The sequence below is a fragment of the Hippichthys cyanospilos genome, chromosome 6, assembly GCF_059441005.1.
Source record: "Hippichthys cyanospilos isolate Australia breed blue-spotted pipefish chromosome 6, RoL_Hcya_1.0, whole genome shotgun sequence".
Classification (NCBI taxonomy): Eukaryota; Metazoa; Chordata; class Actinopteri; order Syngnathiformes; family Syngnathidae; genus Hippichthys; species Hippichthys cyanospilos.
The window spans coordinates 15914321-15941219 of record NC_142374.1 but is presented as its reverse complement, the minus strand read 5'-3'; the positions used below and the strand labels follow the sequence as shown (position 1 = coordinate 15941219).

Sequence of the window (26899 nt, the reverse complement as noted above, 5' to 3'; positions counted from 1 at the left end):
TTAATAGCTGTGAGGGAAAAGCTGTCTCTGAGTCTGTTTACCGGCTTTTATGAATCCTCTAGTGTCCACTTTCCTTTATCCAAAATGCAAAAGTAGTCTTGTCCTGGGCCATCCTACTCAAAGATTTCTGTTTATATAAATCCAATGAGTCAATGATAGCGCAGGTTTATGGAATAAAAACAGATACAGAATTTAAACATCATTATGTCAACACTCTTTCAAAACATTCGGCTCAGTCCAGCCCCTCATCAAGCCTTTCCTGAATGATTTGGCAAACCCTCTGAAAACAAACATTGCCCAATGCTATGCTAAGACTAGCGCAAGTGGAGCTTCCCACTCTTTCATCGTAGGTGAGGCTCACAACAGTGTGTGTAGGATTTATACAATAGTATGAAACAATCCAACTTTTTCCAATACGTAGATTTAAAACGTCTACACATACATGTTCAAATGTCAGGGTTTTGTGCTTAAAAATAAATCAAATAATTTAAAAAACATGTTCTACTATTAATGTGCCTGTACAACACAATTCATAAAAAAAGTGTCAGAGTGTAAGTAAAGCTAAACAACTGCGATATGGTGGTTGCACAAGTGTGCAAAGCCTCCTAACGGGATATGATGGTGTTCAGAATTAACTCATCATATTCCAACCTGCCACCATTCAAAATGCCTCTCATTTACTCCAAATAAAGTTCAGATATTCTAGTAAGCTTTACTTACATTTGATTTGTCATTAAAAAGAGAATTCCAATTAAAGAATTTACTGTGGTGTGTTAGCAACAAAAATCACACTTTTGTTTCATCAAACCGCAAGGCATTTTCTTGCATAAATTTGAAATGTTTTGTTACGGTTCGATGAAAGTTGAAGTTTTTATTCCCAAAATTTCAAAAGTGTGTTTGCCACAAACATAACAGTATGGGTTCATCAAAGGCAATTGGAATTGTTGCAGGTGTGCACACCCCTATTTACCATACGTCTGAATGCGATTGGTTAATTGTGATTCTGCGAGAGTGAAATCCAAAAGCAAAAAGACACCAAGAATAGGCATTTGATGCTGTACTTTTATTTGATTTTGAATGTTGATAACAAGTGTATTAATTTCATTTTTTGAGTGTTTGTTCAAAGTTCAACTTGGAAATTATAAGAGTGTAAAACTTCGCCTCCTTCGAGCTGGAGCTGCCAGAGTTTTGGTGCAGTCGCTGAAGGCGCATCTACACTCGTCCACGTGGATGTAGGAGTAGGGGATAATGTCTCCATTCAGACACAGCAAATCAACTGTGCGATTGCTAGATCGGAACCCCTTACAACCGGAGCAGGTCACCTGCAGCGTGGACGTCTCCTCTGAGTATCTGAAGGAGCAAACAGAATGCAAAATCAATCGATAAAATGACATTTGCTTGAGTTTTTTTTTTTTAAGTGTGTAAATAAAGAGCTTACTTTGTGTAAGTGTTGCAATATCCTTCACAATATGGAATGTCTACCTCCTCCCTAGATTGGCAGTTCTTGTGCATGATCTGCACTTTATTAGGCACAGGCTTGCAAGCCTTTTCCTGTTCCACACCTGGGAATAAAACAAGCATAATTTACTTCTTTTTAATGACTTTACCACTAGGGGCGGAAAAGTAAGGACATCATGAGTACTCACAAATTTGACAGCATCCATTTGCTGCAGTTTGGATGGTGTCCTAAAGAAAGAAATATGAATGCAACATGGCATTTTTCTTTTCTTTTTTTTTTCAATTTGATTGTGAATTGTTTTCCAATCGATTGGTGAAACTTACAGGTTGGCAATTGCTTTGCAGGAAAGGCGGACACACAATTCGTGTGCCGATGGCTGTCAAAGTCTCACCGCTGCTTACGCATGTGTAATGTTCACACTTATTGTCCGGTGGTGACCACGTATCACCTTGCTGGAGACATGATTTAAATCTGTTACTTCTAACTATGAACCACGAGTGTGTATTGCTTGCTTGTAATTGATTATGGTTCAGTCCAAGGTTTCCCAACCTTTGTAGACGAAAGGCATACATTTTACACTTGGACAAATCTTACTGCACACCACTTAACAAAAATGTGCTAAAATGTGTATACTGTCTTCTGAAAAAAATCATCTTATCTGTTATAGCCGCGTCTAGCATAAATTAGCTTCCAGTTCAGTGCTTGAGTGCTCCATATAGGCTGGCGTAATAAATGTAAATGACTCTGCACACTTTGATGACATATTTGCTATTGCTACATTTCATATGTAATCAAGCCTTGCTGATTCAACGTGCTGTTTCAGTCGGCAGGTTTGTCTCATTGACCCAAATTTATGGGGAGAGCATTGTAGGAGTAGGAAAGTAGTGTGTGGCTTAGCACAGTGTAAATTTATTTATCTAAAAAAGTCATCATTACAAAAATTTGGTCATTCATAATGAAAAAAAAGTGTTGTTTGGGCTTTCCCTACGCAAAAAAAAAATAAAAAAAATTGCTATATATTTTTATCCAAATACTCGATTCAAATTTTCTGAAGGAGATCCAAATACCAAAAACACTTGATAGCTGCATCCCTAAACAAAACTATATTACTTTATGTAAATAATACTTTTGTTGATGAACTACTGAATTGTCTCCTTCACTCTGGCATTCCTAACAGGTCACTAGTGCCTGGTTTAGTCTAGGTAGCCAGCTCTTGAATAAAACAAAATAATATTGAAGTCATTCCACTCACCCTGAGCAGCTGCTCACTCCCACTAACATTGAAGATGCAATGTGTCTGTACACACCTTCCACAGCATTCATTTGTTCTGGGCTCTGCATAGCTATAACCCTGAAATGGAGATGTAATGAAAAAACAATGTCAAAATGTATTTTATTATTATTATTATTATTTTAACTTTTTATTTTTTTTTGTTCCAGCTCAATTGCCATTGTGTTTCTGCTTCTAGTGTGTGTCCCTTGGCCATGGAGACAGTCACAACTTCACGGTACACTAGTAATATTAGTTGGTCTTCACAGAGGATAAAGAATATGTAACTGTTATTATATTACTTGTTTCCATATGTCGTTTTACTGTTTGTGCTCAAATATCTGTTGCTTTGAGGGTTACAACGTAGCAACAATTCTGCTATTCACTATTCCACTTATGGCATTTTGAATTGTGTATTAGCATTAAAGGGGAAGTCAACACAAAACATTTCTTGACATTAGTATGTTCTATGGGCCTCAATAGTCCAAACACAAGAATATGTGGGAACTTCATAGAGCAATTAGTGAAGAAAATCTGGGGGTTGACTAGTGTATTTATTTTTACACACCTGTTCACATAGTTGTTGACATTGCTGAACTTCACAATTTATTTGTAATAAACCCGTTTTGGGATCCACGAGATTGGTGCAGACACACTCCTGACATGGAACCACCGGAACTGACTCACCAGGCTGTAAAAAAAAGAGAAAGGGTTCATAATGTAACACTTTTAGCACTTTTAATTTACTGGGGCTAGCAAATATTATATTAAAAATTGTACCTGATATTCAGCATTTTTGTGGACGCAAACATTTTTCGGCTCTAAAATGCAGGAAGAGACATGCACGCATCATGTGAATTGACATGTGAATTAAATTCAACCGTAAACTGAAGGTCTCACCACATGTGTGTTCTGGACAGCATTTCCCCTCTGGCACACTGACAACTACAGTATATCCAATTGGACACTCCATGTCGATGTGTGGACACGTGTTACTTATACACCCTGTGGACGTGATGACAATAATACCTGAGACCAGCTGTATCTTCATGATACATAAAAATGACTGCGCATCTTACGGCAAGCTAGGCCAGAGCAGCATGGGTCTGCTGGGTTGGTCTGGTTGACCAGGACAAAGCCTGGAAGGGTGCAGTTAACCGCGGGCGATGGTGGGCAAACCTTAGGTTGGCATGTTATGCTCTTGGTGCTCTCCTCGCAGATGCAGTTTTGGCATTTGTACTCGAACCTTTCGTTAAACTGACAGAACAAACAGCAGTTAGTCACTGAAATTTTTCTTCCCGGCTTCGATGGCCCAAAAAAATTCTGGACTTGACTCACCTCACGAGGATTACCCTCAGCATCAATACACCCTGTTGGAATATCGGCCATTAGACTTAATTCATAATTGATGACGGAGGTCTGCTCGGTAACAGGCAGAGGATAAGCTCACCGCATTTGTCGACACATATGCCAGACTCTTTGTTGAAGAGCTTCATTCCATCAGGACAGAAGCAGCCTTCCGTCACATAGTCAAGCCTTTGTTTATTTGGACTGTGAAGATTCAAGCATAATTTCCACTTATTTTACTCAATAAACAAATGCACAACAAATGGCAGAGCCATCATTGTATCTTTAAAATGCAGCAGAGATATCCCATGGTGGAGTTCTGTGCCTTGTGCTTGTTTACGTTTTGCCGATATTAAGCATAAATATCACAAGTCACAATTTGGTAAATTTGATATTTTTCCAAAAAGTATACATCCACATGTGTGGATGGGATTTTCACAAATTATTGAACCATCTGTAGTTTTGAAATGGGCTTGCTCTTTAGATATGCAATGTTAAAGGAACCATTTATTTTGTTTATTTTGCCATTTTCTGCAGTCAATTGTTAATATTTACTCTATCATTAACATGATAGCTTGATTATTTTTGATGTACTATTAATACCTCTGAGAAAATCATTTTGCCACTTCCTGTTAACTGAAAATGATATAACAGTTGCTCAGACCCTTTTTGGTCATGTGATATTCACAAACTTAGTCGTGATTCATTGTTGCCTGAGCCCTGAGCACAAGTTATGTCATTTTCAGGTGACAGCAACTAGCAAAATGCATTTTAAAATTATTAATTGTATATGAAAAAAAGTTATTGAATTTATTACAAAGTATTAATTTTTTACTGCTGATATTGCAGGTATTGGACTCATGCCCCCAATTTGTTGCATAAAAAAGGCACACACATGAATACGCTCACAAACAATGACATTATGTCTGCCAAACAATTCATGGAGTAGATCATAATACTGTACATACATTTGGCATTCATAATGTGATTCATCAAATTCAAAACTAATTGAGGTGGTTAATTTTTTTCTTTGAATACCGGTTCTAGGGTAAGTGTGTTGAACCAGTGAACAGGAGGTATAGTTTGCATGCCGCAATGACTTTTCGGAATTTCAGATAATATTCTTGCTTAAAATTATATTAAAAAAAACAAAAAAGAAATGTGTGGCCAAATTATTAATATTTCTATTGTTTAAAGAAAAATGAAAGTAAGTTTTTATAAAGAAAAAACATCCATGTAAATTGAGGTTTTTTTCTGAAAAAAAAAAAAAAGAAAAATCAAGCTGTACACTTCAGTAAAAGATTCAGACTTAAAACGATTTAAAGTATTTTTTCAAAGAAAAAACTGATGATATAAAGAATGGTGTTTTTTTTTTGCTCTTTCTTTAAATGAAAACAATGCCTTCGGACACATCTTATTGATTTTGGAAGCTTTTACACTTCCTGTTGATTTGGGGGGTTTCCAAGTCACATTCTGTTGATTTTGGTTCACTTTTTGTTGATTTCCTAAATTTACGGTGTTCTTTGAAATGCCTTAGGGCTGACTTGGAATGAATCACAAGAAGGCGTCATGCCATATCTGTCGCGCGGTTTTACATCATGCACCCAATTGCCAGAGTAAATGCATAAATGAAGACAAAAATACATCTGTTAATGGGAACATACCTGTCTTCACACGTTGGTGGCTCTGCAGGACCACATGGTTTGTAGACTTTGTCAGGCGGGCAATCACTTTCTGGAAGTGAAGAAAAGATATGTCTGATATGTCCATTAAGTTTCTGATTACACTGAAAAAAAATGTTTTTGTTTTTTTTACCACAGTGTGCTGTATGATTTCTCCAGTGCAAACAAACTCCAGCCTGAGCACAAGCGTCGGCATAGATGTGCAAACTTGTGCATTCTATTGCGGGGTTGGTGACGTGGCAGCTGTCAAAAACGCATCCTTGATAGTAATCGTCCGGATTGACAACGTGGTGGCACTCTTCGAAGACACTGTGGAAGAAAAACACACAAATTAAAGGTGGACGGCAAACAATAAGGTACGCAAATTACGTGTCAATGATCTACCTGCTCAAGATCAGATCACATTCAGAGTCTGGCCTGCATGGGGTTAGCGTGGGCGGGGGTAGAGGTTCGTCGGTCGGAACCACAGATGGTATCTGGCAGTTTGGTTGGTAAATGTCTTTGGCTGGCCAAAAGTCCGCCATCACACTGCAGCTCTGCACAATCTGACCCCCGGGCAGCATGCAGTCATCTGCCTGGTTGTTGTTGCATTTTCCTGGTTGCCGCACAAATCATCTTGATATCTCAAAGTAAAATCGTACAATTATAACCAACTGGAATGGAATTCTTACCACATTGGCCCTGTGTGTTGCTGTCAAAATATTTATAAGGCAGATTGACAGTGAAGTCACTTAATCCAAATTTGATAATGGCTTCTATTGGCACAATCTCGACAATCAAGTCAATGCCTGAATTGAAGATCTTAATTCCTGGTTGTAAATAAGGAAGTTTCAAGCGCTTTTCGTCTTTGTAGGCCTAAAGGACAAAAATGTTATTATTAAAGTGTCATCAATGTTTGGGGTCGAACCGCTGAATCACCATACGTTTGGATTTTATGACGGCTATTTCTGTCAATGGCAGTGAATGAGACAATATATGAAACAATATATAATTCTTTTTAATACAAAATGACCATGAGAACATATTTTGAATGTATCAAAGACAGACCATCAAATATCAAGTCATTAACTCATTCAATTCCAAAGACATATTTTCAGTTTTTTTCAGTTTTTACATGAGTCCAGACAGTTACCGGGTACTTTAAAAAAAGTTTTTTCCAATTCATAATTTTTTTTCTTTTCTTTTTCCAAGTTTGGTTAAAGGAGTGTCTAAAAATGGCTGGTAATAATCAATCAACTCATTAATTAATTAATTACTTCAGTACTTTAGTGCCTAAAATAACTTTCTTTCGTACTCCAATTGCTAAATAGTTAAATACTTTAGTATTGAATTAACCAAAGTAATTGATTACTTGCTTTCAATTATTTATAGACCACCCGTAAGCAAAATACTTGGATTTTTTTTTTAAATTTTTTTTAAACATAACTGCCTGGATTGAATCTCTGGACTCTTTAAACACATCTTTGGGATTGAACGAGTTAATAGGATCCATTTTAGCATTCAAATTATTTAGAATCTACTATTCCAATTTACAAATATTGTGGTGATGATTTACAAAACTTATCTCCGATCCAAACATTTTTTTTTACCTCCAATTCTGATGCTCCCACGAGGTTTTGACTCTTAAGTACAATCACATCCGATTTGTATGAAATAATTAGTGACCGCGGGCAGGAAACATGTTGAGTGGCGTCACAGTAGACATTGTCTACATAAATCTTCAAATTGTGCTTTGGTGTAATTTCTTCCATTAGGACATATGTACAATTTCCTTGGTAGTTGTAGTAAAGGCCATCAAATGTGATGTAATGGGGATCTCCCCAACCTTTGCATTCACCTGTAAAACAACAAAAACAGAAAACGCAAACAAAAACTCAATTCAATAAGGACAATACATAAATATGACGATCAACTAAAAAATCGGTGTAAAGCAATGAATTGCTTACAGTCACAAGCATAATGTTGGCAGCAGTAGTTCTCATCATAAACAAGCACAGGATCCTTTCCATTGGTGCAAGTGATATTCTTTAAGGGCGGGCATTCATATGGAATAATTTCAATTGTATTGTTCTCAATGCATCTTGCCATAGTGCAGTTACACAACAAGAAGGTTTCATTTTGCTGGAAGACAAAAAGGCATGCTCAACTTTGTTTACTAATACAAAAATGTAAAATTATATAGTGTATAGTGTTTATATGTACAGTGGTGCCCATATATCTGACGAGATCAAGGGCCACTATCTTCGCCGACACTTGCCAACTGTGAGATAGGGGCTTAAGAAAATTTGCACTCCGTAATATTGTATTCCGCATAGAGAGAAAAAAAATACCACAGCGTAAATGATTAATGACGAAATTCTTATTATTTTCTATCATGGCCACCGGGGGCAGTATATTGGGACCAGAAGACTCACAACTAGTTTCAGTGATTCAATATGCTGCAATAACAGCAGTCACAATTTATCTAGGTGACATTTATGTCAGAGCATCACTGTACAAATGGCTAAAGGCTTATTAGATTCTAAAGAAATCGAAGTTCTTACTACAACATCCCATTCAGGACACCAAGGAACAGTGGGAGTGGGCTTTGGCAAGGGTGTGGTCCAGCAAGGTTCAGTCTTGTTGTGAATCTCACAAGTCTTAGAACAAATCATTGTGAGACAAATTCCCGATCCAATGTGCTCCATGTCCAAAATGGTTTCACCTGAACATGAGTAAAAATAGTTGACAAAAGGAAATTTTAAAAGAAATGGCAAATAATGCTTCATATTTGACTGAGATAGATGTCTTTACCTGGGTTGTAGTGCTTGCCATTTATTATACAGAAGCATGGTGTAGTGTGGCCTGGAGTAGTAGTGATGGTGCTCGGTTGTACTGTTGTGCTTGTGGGTCCGACTGGGGTGGTTGTGGATTTTGTAGTTGTAGTTGGTTCTTCAGTTGTAGTGCTGACTCCTGATGGTGTGGTTGTAGATTTAGGTGTGGTAGTTGGACCTTCAGTTGAGGAGGCGGGTCCCGCAGTTGTGGTTGTAGATTCAGTTGTGGTAGTTGGTCCTTCAGTAGTGGTGGTGGGTCCTGATGATGTGGTTGTAGATTTAGATGTAGTAGTTGGACCTTCTGTTGTGGTGGTTGGCCCTGATGGTGTGGTTGTAGATTGAGTAGTGGTGGTTGGTCCTGATGGTGAGGTTGTAGATTTAGTCGTGGTAGTTTCTCCTTCAGTTGTGGTAGTTGGTCCTGATGGTGAGGTTGTAGATTTAGTCGTGGTAGTTTCTCCTTCAGTTGTGGTGGTGGGTCCTGATGGTGTAGTTGTAGATTTTGTTGTTGTAGTTGACCCTTCAGTTGTGATGATTGGTCCTTTAGTTGTGGTGGAGTGTCCTGATGGTGTGGTTGTAGATTCAGTTGTGGTAGTGGGACCTTCAGGTGTGGTGGTTTGTCCTGATGGTGTGGTTGTAGATTTTGTTGTGGTAGTTGGACCTTCAGTAGTGGTGGTTGGTCTTTCAGTTGTGGTGATTGGTCCTACAGCTGTGGTGGTTGGTCCTGATGGTGTGGTTGTAGATATAGTCGTTGTAGTTTCTCCTTCAGTTGTGGTGGTGGGTCCTGATGGTGTAGTTGTAGATTTTGTTGTTGTAGTTGACCCTTCAGTTGTGGTGATTGGTCCTTTAGTTGTGGTGGAGGGTCCTGATGGTGTGGTTGTAGATTCAGTTGTGGTAGTTGGACCTTCGGTTGTTGTGGTTTGTCCTGATGGTGTGGTTGTAGATTTTGTTGTAGTAGTTGGACCTTCAGTAGTAGTGGTTGGTCCTTCAGTTGTGGTGATTGGTCCAACAGTTGTGGTGGATTGTCCTGATGGTGTGGTTGTAGATTTAGTCGTGGTAGTTTCTCCTTCAGTTGTGGTGGTGGGTCCTGATGGTGTAGTTGTAGATTTTGTTGTTGTAGTTGACCCTTCAGTTGTGGTGATAGGTCCTTTAGTTGTGGTGGAGGGTCCTGATGGGGTGGTTGTAGATTCAGTTGTGGTAGTTGGACCTTCAGTTGTGGTGGTTTGTCCTGATGGTGTGGTTGTAGATTTTGTTGTGGTAGTTGGACCTTCAGTAGTGGTGGTTGGTCCTTCAGTTGTGGTGATTGGTCCTACAGTTGTGGTGGAGGGTCCTGATGGAGTGGTTGTAGATTTTGTTGTGGTTGTTGGACTTTCAGTAGTGGTGGTTGGTCCTGATGGTGTCGTTGTAGATTTAGTTGTGGTAGTTGGACTTTCAGTTGTGGTGGTTTGTCCTGATGGTGTCGTTGTAGATTTTGTTGTGGTAGTTGGTCCTTCAGTTGCGGTGGTGTGTCCTGATGGTGTGGTCGTGGATTTTGTTGTGGTAGTTGGACCTTCAGTAGTGGTGGTTGCTCCTTCAATTGTGGTTGTTGGTCCTGGTGGTTTGGTTGTAGATTTTGTTGTGGTAGTTGGACTCCCAATAGTAGTGGTTGGTCCTGCAGTTGTGGTTGCAGATTTAGTTGTGGTAGTTGGTCCTTCAGTTGTGGTGGTGGGTCCTGATGGTGTGGTTGTAGATTTAGTTGTGGTAGTTGGACCTTCAGTCGTGGTGGTTGGTCCTGACGGTGTGGTTGTAGATTTCGTTGTGGTAGTTGGACTTTCAGTTGTGGTGGTTTGTCCTGATGGTGTCGTTGTAGATTTTGTTGTGGTAGTTGGACCTTCAGTAGTGGTGGTTGGTCCTGATGGTGTGGTTGTAGATTTAGTTGTGGTAGTTGGACCTTCAGTAGTGGTGGTTGCTCCTTCAATTGTGGTTGTTGGCCCTGGTGGTTTGGTTGTAGATTGTGTTGTGGAAGTTGGACTCTCAATAGCGGTGGTTAGTCCTGCAGTTGTGGTTGTAGATTTAGTTGTGGTAGTTGGTCCTTCAGTTGTTGGACTTTCAGTTGTGGTGGTTTGTCCTGATAGTGTTGTAGATTTTGTTGTGGTAGTTGGACTTTCAGTTGTGGTGGTTTGTCCTGATGGTGTCGTTGTAGATTTTGTTGTGGTAGTTGGACCTTCAGTAGTGGTTGTTGGTCCTGATGGTGTGGTTGTAGATTTCGTTGTGGTAGTTGGACTTTCAGTTGTGGTGGTTTGTCCTGATGGTGTCGTTGTAGATTTTGTTGTGGTAGTTGGACCTTCAGTAGTGGTGGTTGGTCCTGATGGTGTGGTTGTAGATTTAGTTGTGGTAGTTGGACCTTCAGTAGTGGTGGTTGCTCCTTCAGTTGTGGTTGTTGGCCCTGGTGGTTTGGTTGTAGATTGTGTTGTGGAAGTTGGACTCTCAATAGTGGTGGTTAGTCCTGCAGTTGTGGTTGTAGATTTTGTTGTGGTAGTTGGACCTTCAGTCGTGGTGGTTGGTCCTGATGGTGTGGTTGTAGATTTCGTTGTGGTAGTTGGACTTTCAATTGTGGTGGTTTGTCCTGATGTTGTGGTTGTAGATGTAGTTGTGGTAGTTGGACTTTCAGTTGTGGTGGTTTGTCCTGATGGAGTGGTTGTAGATTTTGTTGTGGTGGTTGGACCTTCAGTAGTGGTGGTTGCTCCTTCAATTGTGGTTGTTGGTCCCGGTGGTTTGGTTGTAGATTTTGTTGTGGTAGTTGGACTCTCAATAGTGGTGGTTGGTCCTGCAGTTGTGGTTGCAGATTTAGTTGTGGTAGTTGGTCCTTCAGTTGTGGTGGTGGGTCCTGATGGTGTGGTTGTTGATTTTGTTGTGGTAGTTGGACCTTCAGTAGTGGTGGTTGGTCCTTCAGTTGTGGTGATTGGTCCTACAGTTGTGGTGGAGGGTCCTGATGTTGTGGTTGTAGATTTTGTTGTGGTAGTTGGACTTTCAGTTGTGGTGGTTTGTCCTGATGGTGTCGTTGTAGATTTTGTTGTGGTAGTTGGACCTTCAGTAGTGGTTGTTGGTCCTGATGGTGTGGTTGTAGATTTCGTTGTGGTAGTTGGACTTTCAGTTGTGGTGGTTTGTCCTGATGGTGTCGTTGTAGATTTTGTTGTGGTAGTTGGACCTTCAGTAGTGGTGGTTGGTCCTGATGGTGTGGTTGTAGATTTAGTTGTGGTAGTTGGACCTTCAGTAGTGGTGGTTGCTCCTTCAGTTGTGGTTGTTGGCCCTGGTGGTTTGGTTGTAGATTGTGTTGTGGAAGTTGGACTCTCAATAGTGGTGGTAAGTCCTGCAGTTGTGGTTGTAGATTTCGTTGTGGTAGTTGGACTTTCAGTTGTGGTGGTTTGTCCTGATGGTGTCGTTGTAGATTTTGTTGTGGTAGTTGGACCTTCAGTCGTGGTGGTTGGTCCTGATGGTGTGGTTGTAGATTTCGTTGTGGTAGTCGGACTTTCAGTTGTGGTGGTGGGTCCTGATGGTGTGGTTGTAGATTTAGTTGTGGTAGTTGGACCTTCAGTCGTGGTAGTTGGTCCTGATGGTGTGGTTGTAGATTTCGTTGTGGTAGTTGGACTTTCAGTTGTGGTGGTTTGTCCTGATGGTGTCGTTGTAGATTTTGTTGTGGTAGTTGGTTCTTCAGTCGTGGTGGTTGGTCCTGATGGTGTGGTTGTAGATTTAGTTGTGGTAGTTGGACCTTCAGTAGTGGTGGTTGCTCCTTCAATTGTGGTTGTTGGCCCCGGTGGTTTGGTTGTAGATTGTGTTGTGGAAGTTGGACTCTCAATAGTGGTGGTTGGTCCTGCAGTTGTGGTTGTAGATTTAGTTGTGGTAGTTGGTCCTTCAGTTGTGGTGGTTTGTCCTGATGGTGTAGTCGTAGATTTTGTTGTGGTAGTTGGACCTTCAGTAGTGGTGGTTGGTCCTTCAGATGTGGTGATTGGTCCTACAGTTGTGGTGGAGGGTACTGATGTTGTGGTTGTAGATTTAGTTGTTATTGTTGGACTTTCAGTAGTGGTGGTTGGTCCTGATGGTGTGGTTGTAGATTTAGTTGTGGTAGTTGGACTTTCAGTTGTGGTGGTTTGTCCTGGTGGTGTCGTTGTTGATTTTGTTGTGGTAGTTGGACCTTCAGTAGTGGTGGTTGGTCTTTCAGTTGTGGTGATTGGTCCTACAGTTGTGGTGGTGGGTCCTGATGTTGTGGTTGTAGATTTTGTTGTGGTAGTTGGACTTTCAGTAGTGGTGGTTGGTCCTGATGGTGTGGTTGTAGATTTCGTTGTGGTAGTCGGACTTTCAGTTGTGGTGGTTTGTCCTGATGGTGTCGTTGTAGATTTTGTTGTGGTAGTAGGACCTTCAGTAGTGGTGGTTGGTCCTGATGGTGTGGTTGTAGATTTAGTTGTGGTAGTTGGACCTTCAGTAGTGGTGGTTGCTCCTTCAATTGTGGTTGTTGGCCCCGGTGGTTTGGTTGTAGATTGTGTTGTGGAAGTTGGACTCTCAATAGTGGTGGTTGGTCCTGCAGTTGTGGTTGTAGATTTAGTTGTGGTAGTTGGTCCTTCAGTTGTGGTGGTGTGTCCTGCTGGTGTAGTCGTAGATTTTGTTGTGGTAGTTGGACCTTCAGTAGTGGTGGTTGGTCCTTCAGTTGTGGTGATTGGTCCTACAGTTGTGGTGGAGGGTACTGATGTTGTGGTTGTAGATTTAGTTGTTGTTGTTGGATTTTCAGTAGTGGTGGTTGGTCCTGATGGTGTGGTTGTAGATTTAGTTGTGGTAGTTGGACTTTCAGTTGTGGTGGTTTGTCCTGGTGGTGTCGTTGTTGATTTTGTTGTGGTAGTTGGACCTTCAGTAGTGGTGGTTGGTCCTTCAGTTGTGGTGATTGGTCCTACAGTTGTGGTGGAGGGTCCTGATGTTGTGGTTGTAGATTTTGTTGTGGTCGTTGGACTTTCAGTAGTGGTGGTTGGTCCTGATGGTGTGGTTGTAGATTTCGTTGTGGTAGTCGGACTTTCAGTTGTGGTGGTTTGTCCTGATGGTGTCGTTGTAGATTTTGTTGTGGTAGTTGGACCTTCAGTCGTGGTGGTTGGTCCTGATGGTGTGGTTGTAGATTTAGTTGTGGTAGTTGGACCTTCAGTAGTGGTGGTTGCTCCTTCAATTGTGGTTGTTGGCCCCGGTGGTTTGGTTGTAGATTGTGTTGTGGAAGTTGGACTCTCAATAGTGGTGGTTGGTCCTGCAGTTGTGGTTGTAGATTTAGTTGTGGTAGTTGGTCCTTCAGTTGTGGTGGTTTGTCCTGCTGGTGTAGTCGTAGATTTTGTTGTGGTAGTTGGACCTTCAGTAGTGGTGGTTGGTCCTTCAGTTGTGGTGATTGGTCCTACAGTTGTGGTGGAGGGTACTGATGTTGTGGTTGTAGATTTAGTTGTTGTTGTTGGACTTTCAGTAGTGGTGGTTGGTCCTGATGTTGTGGTTGTAGATTTAGTTGTGGTAGTTGGACTTTCAGTTGTGTTGGTTTGTCCTGGTGGTGTCGTTGTTGATTTTGTTGTGGTAGTTGGACCTTCAGTAGTGGTGGTTGGTCCTTCAGTTGTGGTGATTGGTCCTACAGTTGTGGTGGAGGGTCCTGATGTTGTGGTTGTAGATTTTGTTGTGGTCGTTGGACTTTCAGTAGTGGTGGTTGGTTCTGATGGTGTGGTTGTAGATTTCGTTGTGGTAGTCGGACTTTCAGTTGTGGTGGTTTGTCCTGATGGTGTCGTTGTAGATTTTGTTGTGGTAGTTGGACCTTCAGTCGTGGTGGTTGGTCCTGATGGTGTGGTTGTAGATTTAGTTGTGGTAGTTGGACTTTCAGTTGTGGTGGTTTGTCCTGATGGTGTCGTTGTAGATTTTGTTGTGGTAGTTGGACCTTCAGTAGTGGTGGTTGGTCCTGATGGTGTGGTTGTAGATTTAGTTGTGGTAGTTGGACTTTCAGTTGTGGTGGTTTGTCCTGGTGGTGTCGTTGTTGATTTTGTTGTGGTAGTTGGACCTTCAGTAGTGGTGGTTGGTCCTTCAGTTGTGGTGATTGGTCCTACAGTTGTGGTGGAGGGTCCTGATGTTGTGGTTGTAGATTTTGTTGTGGTAGTTGGACTTGCAGTAGTGGTGGTTTGTCCTGATGGTGTGGTTGTAGATTTCGTTGTGGTAGTTGGACTTTCAGTTGTGGTGGTTTGTGCTGGTCGTGTCGTTGTAGATTTTGTTGTGGTAGTTGGACCTTCAGTAGTGGTGGTTGGTCCTTCAGTTGTGGTGATTGGTCCTACAGTTGTGGTGGAGGGTCCTGATGTTGTGGTTGTAGATTTTGTTGTGGTAGTTGGACTTTCAGTAGTGGTGGTTGGTCCTGATGGTGTCGTTGTAGATTTTGTTGTGGTAGTTGGACCTTCAGTTGTGGTGTTTGGTACTGATGGCGTGGTTGTAGATTTATTTGTGGTAGTTGGACTTTCAGTTGTGGTGGTTTGTCCTGATGGTGTCGTTGTAGATTTTGTTGTGGTAGTTGGACCTTCAGTAGTGGTGGTTTGTCCTGATGGTGTGGTTGTAGATTCAGTTGTGGTAGTTGGACTTTCAGTTGTGGTGGTTTGTCCTGATTGTGTCGTTGTAGATTTTGTTGTGGTAGTTGGACCTTCAGTAGTGGTTGTTGTGATTTTTCCTTCAGTTGTTGTTGTAGGTCTTAATGGTGTGGTTGTAGATTTAGTTGTGGTTGTTGGACTTTCAGTAGTGGTGGGTGGTCCTTCAGTTGTGGTGGTGGGTGCTGATGGTGTGGTTGTATATTTAGTTGTGATTATTGGACTCTTAGTAGTGGTGGTTGGTCCTTCAGTTGTAGTGGTGGTTGGTCCTTCAGTTGTGGTGATGAGTCCTGATGGAGTGGTTGAAGATTTTCTTGTGGTAGTTGGACCTTCAGTCGTGGTGGTTTGTTCTTCAGTTGTGGTACTAGATTTAGTTGTGGTAGTCGGACCTTCAGTTGTGGTTGTAGGTCCTGGTGGTTTGGTTGTAGATTGTGTTGTGGTAGTTGGTCCTTCAGTTGATGTGGAGGGTCCTGATGGTGTGGTTGTAGATTTCGTTGTGGTAGTTGGACCTTCAGTAGTGGTGGTTGGTCCTGCAGTTGTGGTTGTAGATTCAGTTGTGGTAGTTGGACTCTCAATAGTGGTGGTTGGTCCTGCAGTTGTGGTTGTAGATTGAGTTGTGGTAGTTGGTCCTTCAGTTGATGTGGAGGGTCCTGATGGTGTGGTTGTAAATTTCGTTGTGGTAGTTGGACCTTCAGTAGTGGTGGTTGGTCCTTCAGTTGTGGTGGTATGTCCTGATGGTGTGGTTGTATGTTTTATTGTTGTAGTTGGACCTTCAGTAGTGGTAGTTGGTCCTTCAGCTGTGGCGGTGGGTCCTGATGGTGTGGTTGTAGACTTTGTTGTGGGAGTTGGAACTTCAGTGGTGGTGCTTGGTCCTGCAGCTGTCGTAGTGGGTTCTGATGGTGTGGTTGTAGATTTAGTTGTGGTGCTTGGACCTTCAGTTGTGGTTGTTGTTCCTTCTGTCACAACAGGCGCAGTTGCTGGTTCTGTCGTCTCCATGGTAACAGGAGGTCCCGTTGTTGTGCCTGTAGTTTCGCAGGATTCATTTCCGAAAATTACTGTGGTATTAATACATATTGCATAGTAGCACATTCCAAGGTTGTCAGTCACATTGTAAATGACTTCATAGTCGTCATATCTTGTTCCATTGTAAAAGCAACCTTCACATTCTTCAACACATATCTGGTGATCTTCATCGAATATAGGTTTATCCTCTGGGCACACAGGATAACAACCTGCAAATAAAGTAACACAAAAATCATCTCACCTTTATTTCTCTTGCTTTTTATTACCTTGTTAATTAAATCTGTTCAAATACAAAATATGGATGTGTTTAATCTTGAATGACAAGATTTTTCAAATTTTCAATTTTGAGGGACGAAAGATCGAAAATTAAATAAAGAAATGTACCATTAAATAAATATTACAAATTTCATTAATTAATAAATCTTTCAATCATTAATTATATGTTTAGTTAATCAATCAAATATGGAATTAAATGTTAAATGTTTTAAATGTTTTATTCAATAAAAGTTTTTTTTAATAAATTTCAGTTAAGTATCAAATAAAAAAAAATCAGTAAATGTGTTGTTAATTAAAATATATTTTAAAAAATATACATACATATAATTATTTATCTATTTCATAAGTTTTATCACCGTCTGTGATGTGGAGTTTCATGATTTTTTTTTTCAAACTGTCAAACTCTCCCGTCAAAGTTTGATGGGCTAATTTGGTTAACCTGCTTTTCAAGCTAAGACAGAGCAGGGTAAGCAATGTGTAGTACTTCTTCGGTCACTCTTGGGTCAATGTCGTGATCGGAAAGTGCGGAAATAACTCCAACTCCTCCACGTTATGTTGTATAAAATTGTATAAAATGCCCTGGTTCCATACTTTCAACACGGTTTAAAATATCTCTATATAACGCTCTGAAATGTTAATGAAGGTCCTCCCTCATCGTAGCCGCCATGTTTCCAACCACCTCAGGCCATCGCAATGGATTGGACAAGATTTGAACTAAGTAGGGTGTGTATGTGCGTGAGTGTGTATGTGTGTGTGTGTGTGTGTACAATTAATGAAACATTGATTTATTCATTTGCATATTTAAGTAATTATCTAAATATTTAATTAAATGAGGACACTTTTAGTTAATTATTTAATGGTACATTTATTTCTTAATTTAATTTTGGCACTTTCGGTACTCTACTTCATTTGGGAAGGAGTTATTTCATTTAAAATAGAGGCAAAATAACAAATACTAATGAGACATCGAACAGGATATTTCCTGATATATAATCGCAAATTCATATATTCGCAATACTGCACTGTTGGGGCATTATAATGAAATCATATTTCTGATTGATTGAAAAGCTCAGTCTTGTAATGTAATCATGTATCTTAAATTGAAACTTCTAACTTTGAATTTCTAATGTATTTCAAGGAATATCTTCACAAGGCAGCATCACAGCAATAAATGCAATTATCTTTTTGTCCTGTAACATATTACATTAATAAGCTTACCCTCTAGGTTGGGTAAGGGGTTGCTACAAATTCCCTCAGGATTCAAACAGGTCTTGTAGCAAGGTTGATGACATGGGTTGTAGTGCCACCGACATTCTTCTGGGTTGTTATAGTAGTCGCAGTACACGGCTAAGGAGAAAGAAATGAAAACGTCACATTGAAATCGTAAATCCATCCATCCATTTTCTCAACCAGTTTAGGGTCACAGGTAAACCGAATAGTTGCCGCTATTTTAGATCATTAAACAACTTTGAAAGCTTATTCAGTACCTTCAAATAAACAAACACTATTTAATTATTTTAATCTCACTTCTGGTATTGAGGACAAATTTACTCACGACAGATGTCTGGTGTTCGCCATGCAACGCATACACCGGCCTCATTACAAGCTTGTGCATAGGCTGCCACCGCGGTGCAGAAACATTCACAGTCGCCCCCAGTATCACAGGCACATGAGTCTTTCACACAGTTTTCATAAAATGGAAGCGGATCCACCTATTCAGACAAATCATATGCCCAATCAGGTAAACTGAAAAGATTCCAAATTTCTAAGCCAAATCCGCTATTACCGTATTGTGACATGCTTGGAATGTTTTTCCGGTTATAATGCTGCACATCATTTTGGACCAGTGGTGACGGGAAGGTGTCACCGTACAGGGGTCAAGGTTTGTTTCCACATTTGGGCAACTGCTGCTGGTTTTCCAGCTGTTTGCAAATTCTAACACATTTGCCACTACCAGCTGACCCTGAGTGGTGAAGTCATTTTGTTCATTTCCATCAAAATCCCCACATAGACCACATACTTCTCCCTGTGCAAGAAAGCATTTGAGTTAGTACATTTCTTAAAATACTGTTTTTTTACTTAGTATGATATGTATGTGTATATCATATATCATCTCAGAATTTTCCATAATCAATCACATTTTTCAACAAATATTTTCTACAAAGCTTGTAAAGATTTACTTGAGATAACGCTTGAACTTATGGTAAAATCATCAAAAGAAAAAAAGAACCCACACTACCAAATCTGACTCATCATTACAGGCATTTTTTTTGGTTATAGTTTTCGTACAAAAAATATACATACGAACAATGTATCGTCAGAGTTGGTAAATTTGGACTTCAGAATCTCTCTATGTAATTTCGGGTGTCCTAATGATCTCAGGATACAATATTGCATGGTGTTTAACTTGGACTTACACTGAGCTGAGGTTCCAAGAGGATGCGAACAGTCGTTTTGCGATCCCACATCACTGCCATGCCAATGACTGATTCTACGACCAGATACATGCCAACTGTCCTTATTGTGTACTTGATTTGGTTGCCTTGTCCCAAGTCGACCTCCTCATACTTCCCTTTGGATAGTTTGATTTCCATTCGCTGCAATGTGAAGAAAGTTCATGTTGACTGTATTACAATGATAACATCAGAGTTTTCTACAGCATTTCCACCTTAAATTAAGTCTTACCCCTAGCTGGATTCGGACAGTTTTTGAGCATGTGGTGCCTGTAGTGCCACAGGGGACGTTCTCTGTGATAACTCCAAAGTAGTCTTCTACTGTTTTATTGCCGCATTTGTTCTTAAAAGGGAGAAAAATTATATTGTGAATCAATGATTTGTAATGACTTGCGTTGATGTTTGTATCATTCAGACTGTAATTTGATAACAATTCTCCTCACTGACTGAAAAGGCATAAAAGCTTTGGTATTTCAACCAAGTAGTATTCTATATTAACCTTGACTGCAACATAGCTGCAGTGGCCCTGAAAGCCGTACGTCCGCTCATCAAATGTGTTATAATGACCACTTCCGTAAATGATGCAGGTTCCAGGGCAATTTTCCTCAGTGCACTCCCATTTTCCACTTTTGCAGGTACTGAATTAAAAAAAGAGTCAAAACAGTGGTTAATATGCAGATTTTGTAAAACAATCTATGTACCGCACTTTATAGTGCGCAGTAACATCAAGATCCTACCATGTGTTGCACTGATTCGGAATTTGTGCTCCAGGAGCATAGAATATTCCATCATGTTTACATGGACATTGTGACCTTTCTACACAGTAACCTCTGCCGTCATCAAAAAGCCCATCTGGACACCGACAACCCGATTCACAATCGTTGGAGTCCTGCCAAGAAAGACCAAAGAGCTACCTGAAAATTAACTGGAACTCTTCCCAGATTGGAGGGAAACTTGACAAGAAAAGAGCTTACACAATCATCGCTGTCCAAATTCAAACAGGTTGGTGCACACTGGACTCCAAGTTGCCCTGAGCCAGGATTGGAGCAGTTGAAGTAGACTTTGTGTGGTGGACATGCTGGAAGATAAGCAGAATGTTTGCATTGTTCAACCCAATGCTTTGGGCAGTTTACACACACGAGCATGATTTACCTGATGATCGAATTTTCCAAGAGTGGCAATGCAGCACCCCGTTACTGCACACACTAAAGAAAAACACAGATCATATATATACTATTAGAACGCTATAAAAAAAAGAAGCAAAAACTGAAACTTTTGATATTTGAGCAATAGTGTCAGAACGATATTCTATTTGGAAGTTTCCTTTGTAATTTCCAGCAGTGTAAAGCTGCTCCTTGTCATTTTAGAGAAGTGTTTTTTAATATTTTACCCCTTTAACTGTGCCAAATAGGGCAACAAACTATGTCTACAAAGAAAGAAAAAAAAAACTCCCAATGAGCAAAAGCCGTTAAACTAACCAGTGTTCGTCCTTGATGTTCATCGACTTCCCTGGCTGGATGATGGCCTCATTGTGGTAACATGGACACCTTTCTTTGGGGATGCAGATGGCGTGTTCGTCCAAGTATTGACCCTCGGGGCAGGAGCAGCCGTCCACAGGCAGGAAATCAGACGAGACCGTCTGCAGTGTTGAACTCAACGATCTGCAGGTCAGCTCACTTCGTTGATGCTTGTATGAGAAGATCTGAGATTCTGGGCAGGTCCTTGTGTATTTTTCTGTATAGTAGCAAAACGTTAAAAGCTTATGCTGAAAATATGTTTTCAATGCAACATTTTTAGCCTTTAGCTCACAAATATGTTCAAATGTGCTAACAAATACATTATAGGTAAATTTGTATTTTCAAAAATGTTTGATTGTACTTGCAAATTCATTTGAACATACTTGTGAGTTAAATGCTTAAAACTGCATTTTTTTTCCCCATAATGTTACAGGTTATGTTCATTAAAACACCGAGCCTACAAGAATGATCGGGTGTATTTGCAAGTACTTTCAAACGTATTTTGGGGGGTGGGGGGGGAACTTATCATATATATTGCGGTTGTGTTTTTTCTATATTTGAAAAAACATTCAAATGTATTTTTGAATATGTGTGAACAGATTTAAATACGTTCACATACTTCTAAATACGTTCAAACGTGTTTGCCAGTCAAAAATTTTGTTATCGTCTAATATAATATTATTTTGCCTTAAAAAAATGATACAAATGTTTACCAATTATCTATCGAGCTATTTTTTATAAAACAAGGATTTAAAAAAGTCGACAAATAGAACACAACCGGGTCCAAGTCCTATGTAGAGGCTCCACTATAGAGTATAGGAAGTACTTACCGCACACGTTGGCTCTCCAGTCTGTCAAGAAGATCCCTTTTGATGCACAAGCTCGGGCGTAGGAGGAGAAAACTGCACACAGGCAGGCTTCACTCTTGTCACAGTTGCAGCTGGCGTAAGTGCAACGCTGTGGTGTGTAGCACACAAAGTGGTAAAGTTCAGTTCGGCACAGTGCCAGCGAACAGTTACGACCCCCAAAAAAACTTTTCTCGTGTCCCAACGTAAGTTCACATGTGGCTCTTATGATTTTGGTGTGTGAAATAAATTATAAAATGTTTCCACATATCCCACACACTAGTAACTGCTGTTTTGTGGATTGGATTAATATTTCTATTGATGTTTGAGATGTTATACTTTATGACTGGTCATGGAACGTAGCCCGAGCCCGCAGCCGAAGGCGAGCTAGTGCAGTACTTGCTCTCTTTTCATTTCTTTTTCTCAAAAGCTTGCTTACAAAATCGAAAGTCAATAATCACAAAAATTTCTGCATGTCTTTAAATGAAAACGAGCAAGTAATAACATAACAATGTGAGGTCGCAACCGTAGCACTTGATACCATTTTTTTCAGGGGTGACCACATTGGCATAAATCAGCATTTCCATTGTCAAAAATTGTGAAGGGTGACAATTAAAATAACCAACCGTACTAGGCACATCACTTGGAATACCAAGTATACATACTGAACTGCATTAAATAAATACCTTGTAATATGCCTGAGGATCCACGAATGAGTGGCACTGTTCAAAAGTGCTATTTGGATTTAACAGCAAGGCACACCAATGTTTGGCATACAAGTCTGCAAAAAATTGAAAACATTTTAAAACAAAATCATGACAAACAAACGCGAGGGTTTAAACGGTGTCGGCGAGTACCATTGTCCACATTGAGGGAACAGGGGTCATCAAGTCTTTCCCTGGTGTCTCGGCACATGAGGTTGGACTTCCAGCTGTTACTAAACGCTGTCGCTGTTCCCTCGACAATCTCCTGAGGGGTTTTGAAGTCATCAGACACCACCAGGTTGTAGTTGCCACATAAACCTGATGAAATCAAGGAATTTAAGATACGTTTTACTTCATCGATCGGAAGAGGCATTTGGCAGCTTATGCTTTGCATTTTTGGATAATTGAAAGGATGGTTTTACAATGACCAACATTTTTTTACAGATTTTGTCACATGCTTGGGTTATTTTATTTTTCTTATGTTTCAACTACAATTTTAACCTTTTGGGCTACTGGGAAATGAAAATAGAGACATTAAGGGGGAATTAATGAAGAAATTGGAGGATTTGAGAATGTTCCAACATACTTATTTGAACAGATTCACAGGTATGTTTGAAAGAGTTTTTCAGTGAATTTTTTTTAGTCTACATTGGCTCCTCCACACTTCTGTCCCAGCCGCTCGTCACAAGGGATCGGGCTACATATTACAAAACATGTTCAAACGTGCTCAACATTTTACAAAAGACAACATTTTAAGCACAAACAGGCATATGTAAGTCTTTAGTTTGATTTCATGATGGAGGGTAACATGATGATGTATTATTGACTTAATATGCTTATTTGTTTATAGTATTTGTGAAATGACGTTTGATCTTAAAAGAGCTTGCTTGTCAGATAAAAACATCTTGGCAATGATGCGCATCACCTGCTGATTCCTTATTTTAATACATTTTGACTAGGATTTAGACAACTTTGTCATTGCATTATCGATTCCAAATTGTTTTTTTTTTTTTTAAATAAAGGGATGGAAATTAAAACACGGTTTTAAAAGATCTGGTTCACTGATTAATCAACAAGACAATTGACAGATTCATCGATTCTTAAATAATTTTTGTTGCAGCCCTAACAGCATTATTGAATTTAATCACAATTTGAGCCTAAATGTCCAGCCAGAGTACTTCTGTGTACCAGTCATACAATCCAAAATTCATCTTGTTTTACTGTATAACTTCACCTTTTACATGTGTATTGAGAATTGACATAGTTTCCATTTTTAGAAAGGTCCAACTCACCGCGCGTCTTGCCATTGTAGCTTTCATTCAGCCGCACATAAACTTGCATGAGCGGCACGTGCTGAATCTGAATTTGCAAGCCAAAACTGGTTTGTAGCATGATGTGAAAAGACGAGGCGTGGAATATGTTGATGTCCGCTTTGAAACACAACAAGTATCACTTGATGACAGAAAGGGACAAAGTAATGATGAGGTAAGAATTGTGCGACCTACCTGTATGGTACGGCAAAGTGATGGTTTGCTGGTTCTGCTTTACTGTCCCATCAGAAATGAACATTAACACCTAAGCATAATGAGTCAGTTAAAAGCTGCATCCAACAGGTACAACGCTAAGGTAAGAATAATCCACTCACATTATTTCTGTCATTGTTTAGCAGGACTTTAAGTATCTTGAGGCAAGTGTCAAAGCGTTGGTTTATACAAGGCACTAACTGCACTTGGAGGGTAAACTTTGGACTTGAAGCATCCTGGAACGCACATCGACATTTGAATGAGACTCATGTCGTAGTTCCCAACCAATCAAAACGCGGATCTATTCACCTTGCTTTCCACTTTGGCTAGTGTGTAATAACAGTCTCCATGGTAAGTGTAAGATTTGCCGTCAAAGGTGGTTATGTGAGAACCCTCTTCCACTGCACATGTAGCCGGGCCTTGAAGATACTCACAGGACCATCTGCCCTCAAAACATGTACTGAGACGACACATGCAATTTAAACACGTGATCAAGAGGAAAATTTACCGTAATAAATGATGGAACATCCCCCTTACCATATCTCTTTGTCTTGTTGGTAACCTTCACTAGAGTTGTAGATCCTTCCGTGCTTGCACTGACATTCAGATTGATCAATGCACCCTCTCATGGAAATGTCATCAAACACAGTGCCTAAAACGCATACAAGTTTAGGAAAACGAAATTACAATTATAATATTAGAAAAAAAATGGGAAGTGGACCAACCAGGCGGGCAGAAGCAGCCATCCATTCTGTGGTCCTCACACAATGAACTGGTGTCCTGGTGTGTGCATGTGTCCATGCAAGGAGAACCGCTTTCCTCATACACCATGTTGTAAGGACACTGCTTAGCTGTAGGCGGTAACATTCATGTGAGTGACCTTACTGTAACCGATTGCAGTTCTTTTTGCATTAAGCCATTGGCGTTTGGCTTTTTCCTCCATGAGCCGCAAACAGAAAAATAGAAACATGAAAATGCCACTTGATTTTACTTTGACTTGTTAAACACAGTAAAAGCAATCAATCAAGCTTCATGCATCATTTACTATATCATGTATTTATATAGAAAAAATGTTACATTAAAGCTATCTGTTAAAAATGTTGCTGAGGATTGCTTTCTTTGTTTTGTCTTAGGCTTTCTCATTTGAACAGACCCCCACACATACACACACATCCACAACCAAAAATAAAGAGCAAATCTGACCTGATTTGAGAATCATTAATCTGATGAATTCATTCATCAGAATTTAACACAAAGCAGAAAGTGGAAGAAACTATTTTTGCTCATGAAATGAAATTATCTTCATAGATTTATACTCTGAAACTAGTTGGATCAAAAATCATCCCATTATGGTTCTGAATTGACGAACCCAATTTTCGGGTCCGTAAGATCCACCTTTCTGGGTTGTTTTGCACAAAGCAATCCCCCAGAATGGGTCATTTTGTTCCCAAATAGAATTGTAAGGCATGTTAAAAATGTATTTTTCTGTGGGCTGCAAACGGTCATAGTTTGGACACCACTGCATCAAGTCGGGCATTTGAGAGAGATAATACTAACCAAATCGATTACTTTCATTTGTTGATTGAGTTTCATGAGTGATATTTTAGAATTCATCACAAATATCTAATGCACATAGTTTAGAACTGCTGCTGCTAAATGAAATTAGAGGTTAAGGTAAAAGAATATCACACCTGAGAATGCTGTAAATTTCCAGCTATAAAGCCTAAGTTCTTATAATTTAAAATGTGAAAATAAATGATAAGAAGTAAAACTATACCACAGAAGTCCGAGGTCCTCCAGTTAGGCGGCACTCCGCCAGCATGAGAACACTGTCGCGAGAACTCGGACAGTGTGCTGCAAACACAGGTGTCGTTTGTGCGGTTGTTGCAGCCACACATGTCCTGCATGCAAGCAAGCACGTATGGCGCCGGGTCGATAAGTTGGGTGCAGGGGCGCCAAGGATCTGAAAGCAGCATTTGGTTGCAAGTGGCTTTCTAAAAGACAGCCGAGAACCCAGGAGACACAGCTATCATTAGGTTTTGAATAGTACCTATGCTACTTTTGATAAGCCAAATAAAACTCACAAATTCCTCGCACGAAACCTCAGCCGGAACATCTTCAGGAGATTCTGCCAACTCCTCGAATGGGTCCTCACAATCAAAATTTGGGTTATGAATCTTCTGGAGATTGCCAAACTCGATGTGGCTGATTATTCGATCTGCAATGGATTTTATTCATGTCAAGTGGTCTAGATAAATGAGGATTATAAAGATAAACCAACCATTGTACAGCAACTCATTGTAGATAGGAATGGCGTTGTAATCGCCACAAAGGCCGCAAGTGCGATTAGCGTAGTCACGATCAACTTCCACCTACATTTGCAAAGATAATTGAAGAATAATAAGATTAGTCATGTCAGACGATTGTAAACTTGTGCAGAGTCAAGAAAAATCATAAACTTTGTAGTCACACTGCAAAATTATTGACTAAAATGGTAATGGTAATGGTAAACAGCCCAAAAAATCCTGACATTTCAGTAGCTCTCTCTCTCTCTCGCTATATAAACACAGTACATTTAAATACATTTATAAGTACATATATAATACATATATTACCTCATTCACTGCCATTGACAGCTATAGATGTACGCATTGCTTTTATGTGGGACTGGCAGTGAACAAATGAACTCATTCACTGCCATTGACACACCGTAATATCCATTTTTACAGGCTGGGCAGTCAGTAAATGACTAAATTTTGCAAAGTCATAACAATCTGATCCTTACCATAATTGCATCGTCCCCATTCCACATGACAACAATGCCAACTTTGGATTGCAGTTTGATGTAGGCAGCATTATTTTCCACTTGAACTCCGCTATTAAAGTATGGAAGAATGACCCTAAACAAACAAAGGAAGACATCTCATTATACAGGCATGAAATTCTAAGTACAGCTTCATTTTTTTGCTTTGTTTTTGGACTCACTGATTCCCATTAACAGTGACCGCTTCCTTGGTGAGGTGGAAGGCAAGATCATTGATAATGACCACCACATAGGCGATAGTCGGGTTCCCATCATTCTGCTCCCTCCTCATGTGCACCGCAAACTCCTCCATGGATTCATGGCAATCTGAAGCCAGGTTGTATTCACACGAGCCGGAAAACTGGTAAACGTCCCCGTCGAATGTCTTGAAGTGCTCTCTGCCCCACGTGCTGCAGATACTGCCGACATGGTTGCTGACTGAACGGGATGGAAAGTCGGGGTGAGATTATGTTTTCGGACGAAGTGACGAAAAGGTGTTTGATTGGTCTTACCCAGTCTGGCCTTGACTTCGATGACAACAGCGAAGAAACACAAGGCCAGACATTTCCACCTCAT

At 40.2% G+C, this 26899-nt stretch overlaps 1 protein-coding gene across 1 annotated transcript; it reads right to left on the bottom strand.

Annotated features, from left to right (window-relative positions):
- Nucleotides 1-1074: 1074 nt before the first annotated feature.
- Nucleotides 1075-26899, bottom strand: muc2.1 (mucin 2.1). Its single transcript, XM_088416619.1, has 47 exons — nt 26836-26899; nt 26506-26761; nt 26306-26420; nt 25802-25892; nt 25601-25738; nt 25298-25510; nt 24246-24371; nt 24058-24172; nt 23830-23980; nt 23643-23756; nt 23503-23572; nt 23290-23427; nt 22151-22315; nt 21980-22074; nt 21279-21405; nt 20410-20665; nt 20084-20136; nt 19906-20009; nt 19669-19820; nt 19431-19569; nt 19164-19274; nt 18896-19075; nt 18265-18504; nt 18034-18190; nt 17697-17825; nt 16112-16411; nt 14612-15136; nt 11816-12862; nt 8552-11716; nt 8302-8462; nt 7705-7879; nt 7348-7595; nt 6430-6613; nt 6143-6353; nt 5892-6067; nt 5741-5810; nt 4180-4280; nt 4068-4099; nt 3809-3986; nt 3630-3734; nt 3510-3550; nt 3298-3420; nt 2712-2810; nt 1783-1911; nt 1647-1686; nt 1439-1562; nt 1075-1350 (listed from the first exon to the last, which is right to left on the bottom strand). Exons 1-47 carry the CDS (start codon nt 26897-26899, stop codon nt 1140-1142), a joined length of 10944 nt encoding a protein of 3647 aa, XP_088272745.1. The 3' UTR covers nt 1075-1139.

Coding starts and splice junctions, on each gene's coding strand:
- muc2.1 (XM_088416619.1), bottom strand. CDS start 26,899: ATGAGGTGGAAATGTCTGGCCTTGTGTTTCTTCGCTGTTGTCATCGAA. Junction 19,821..19,905: donor ATTTGGACAGCGATGATTGT/GTAAGCTCTTTT, acceptor CTTTCTTGGCAG/GACTCCAACGATTGTGAATC. Junction 1,351..1,438: donor TATTGCAACACTTACACAAA/GTAAGCTCTTTA, acceptor TTGCTCCTTCAG/ATACTCAGAGGAGACGTCCA.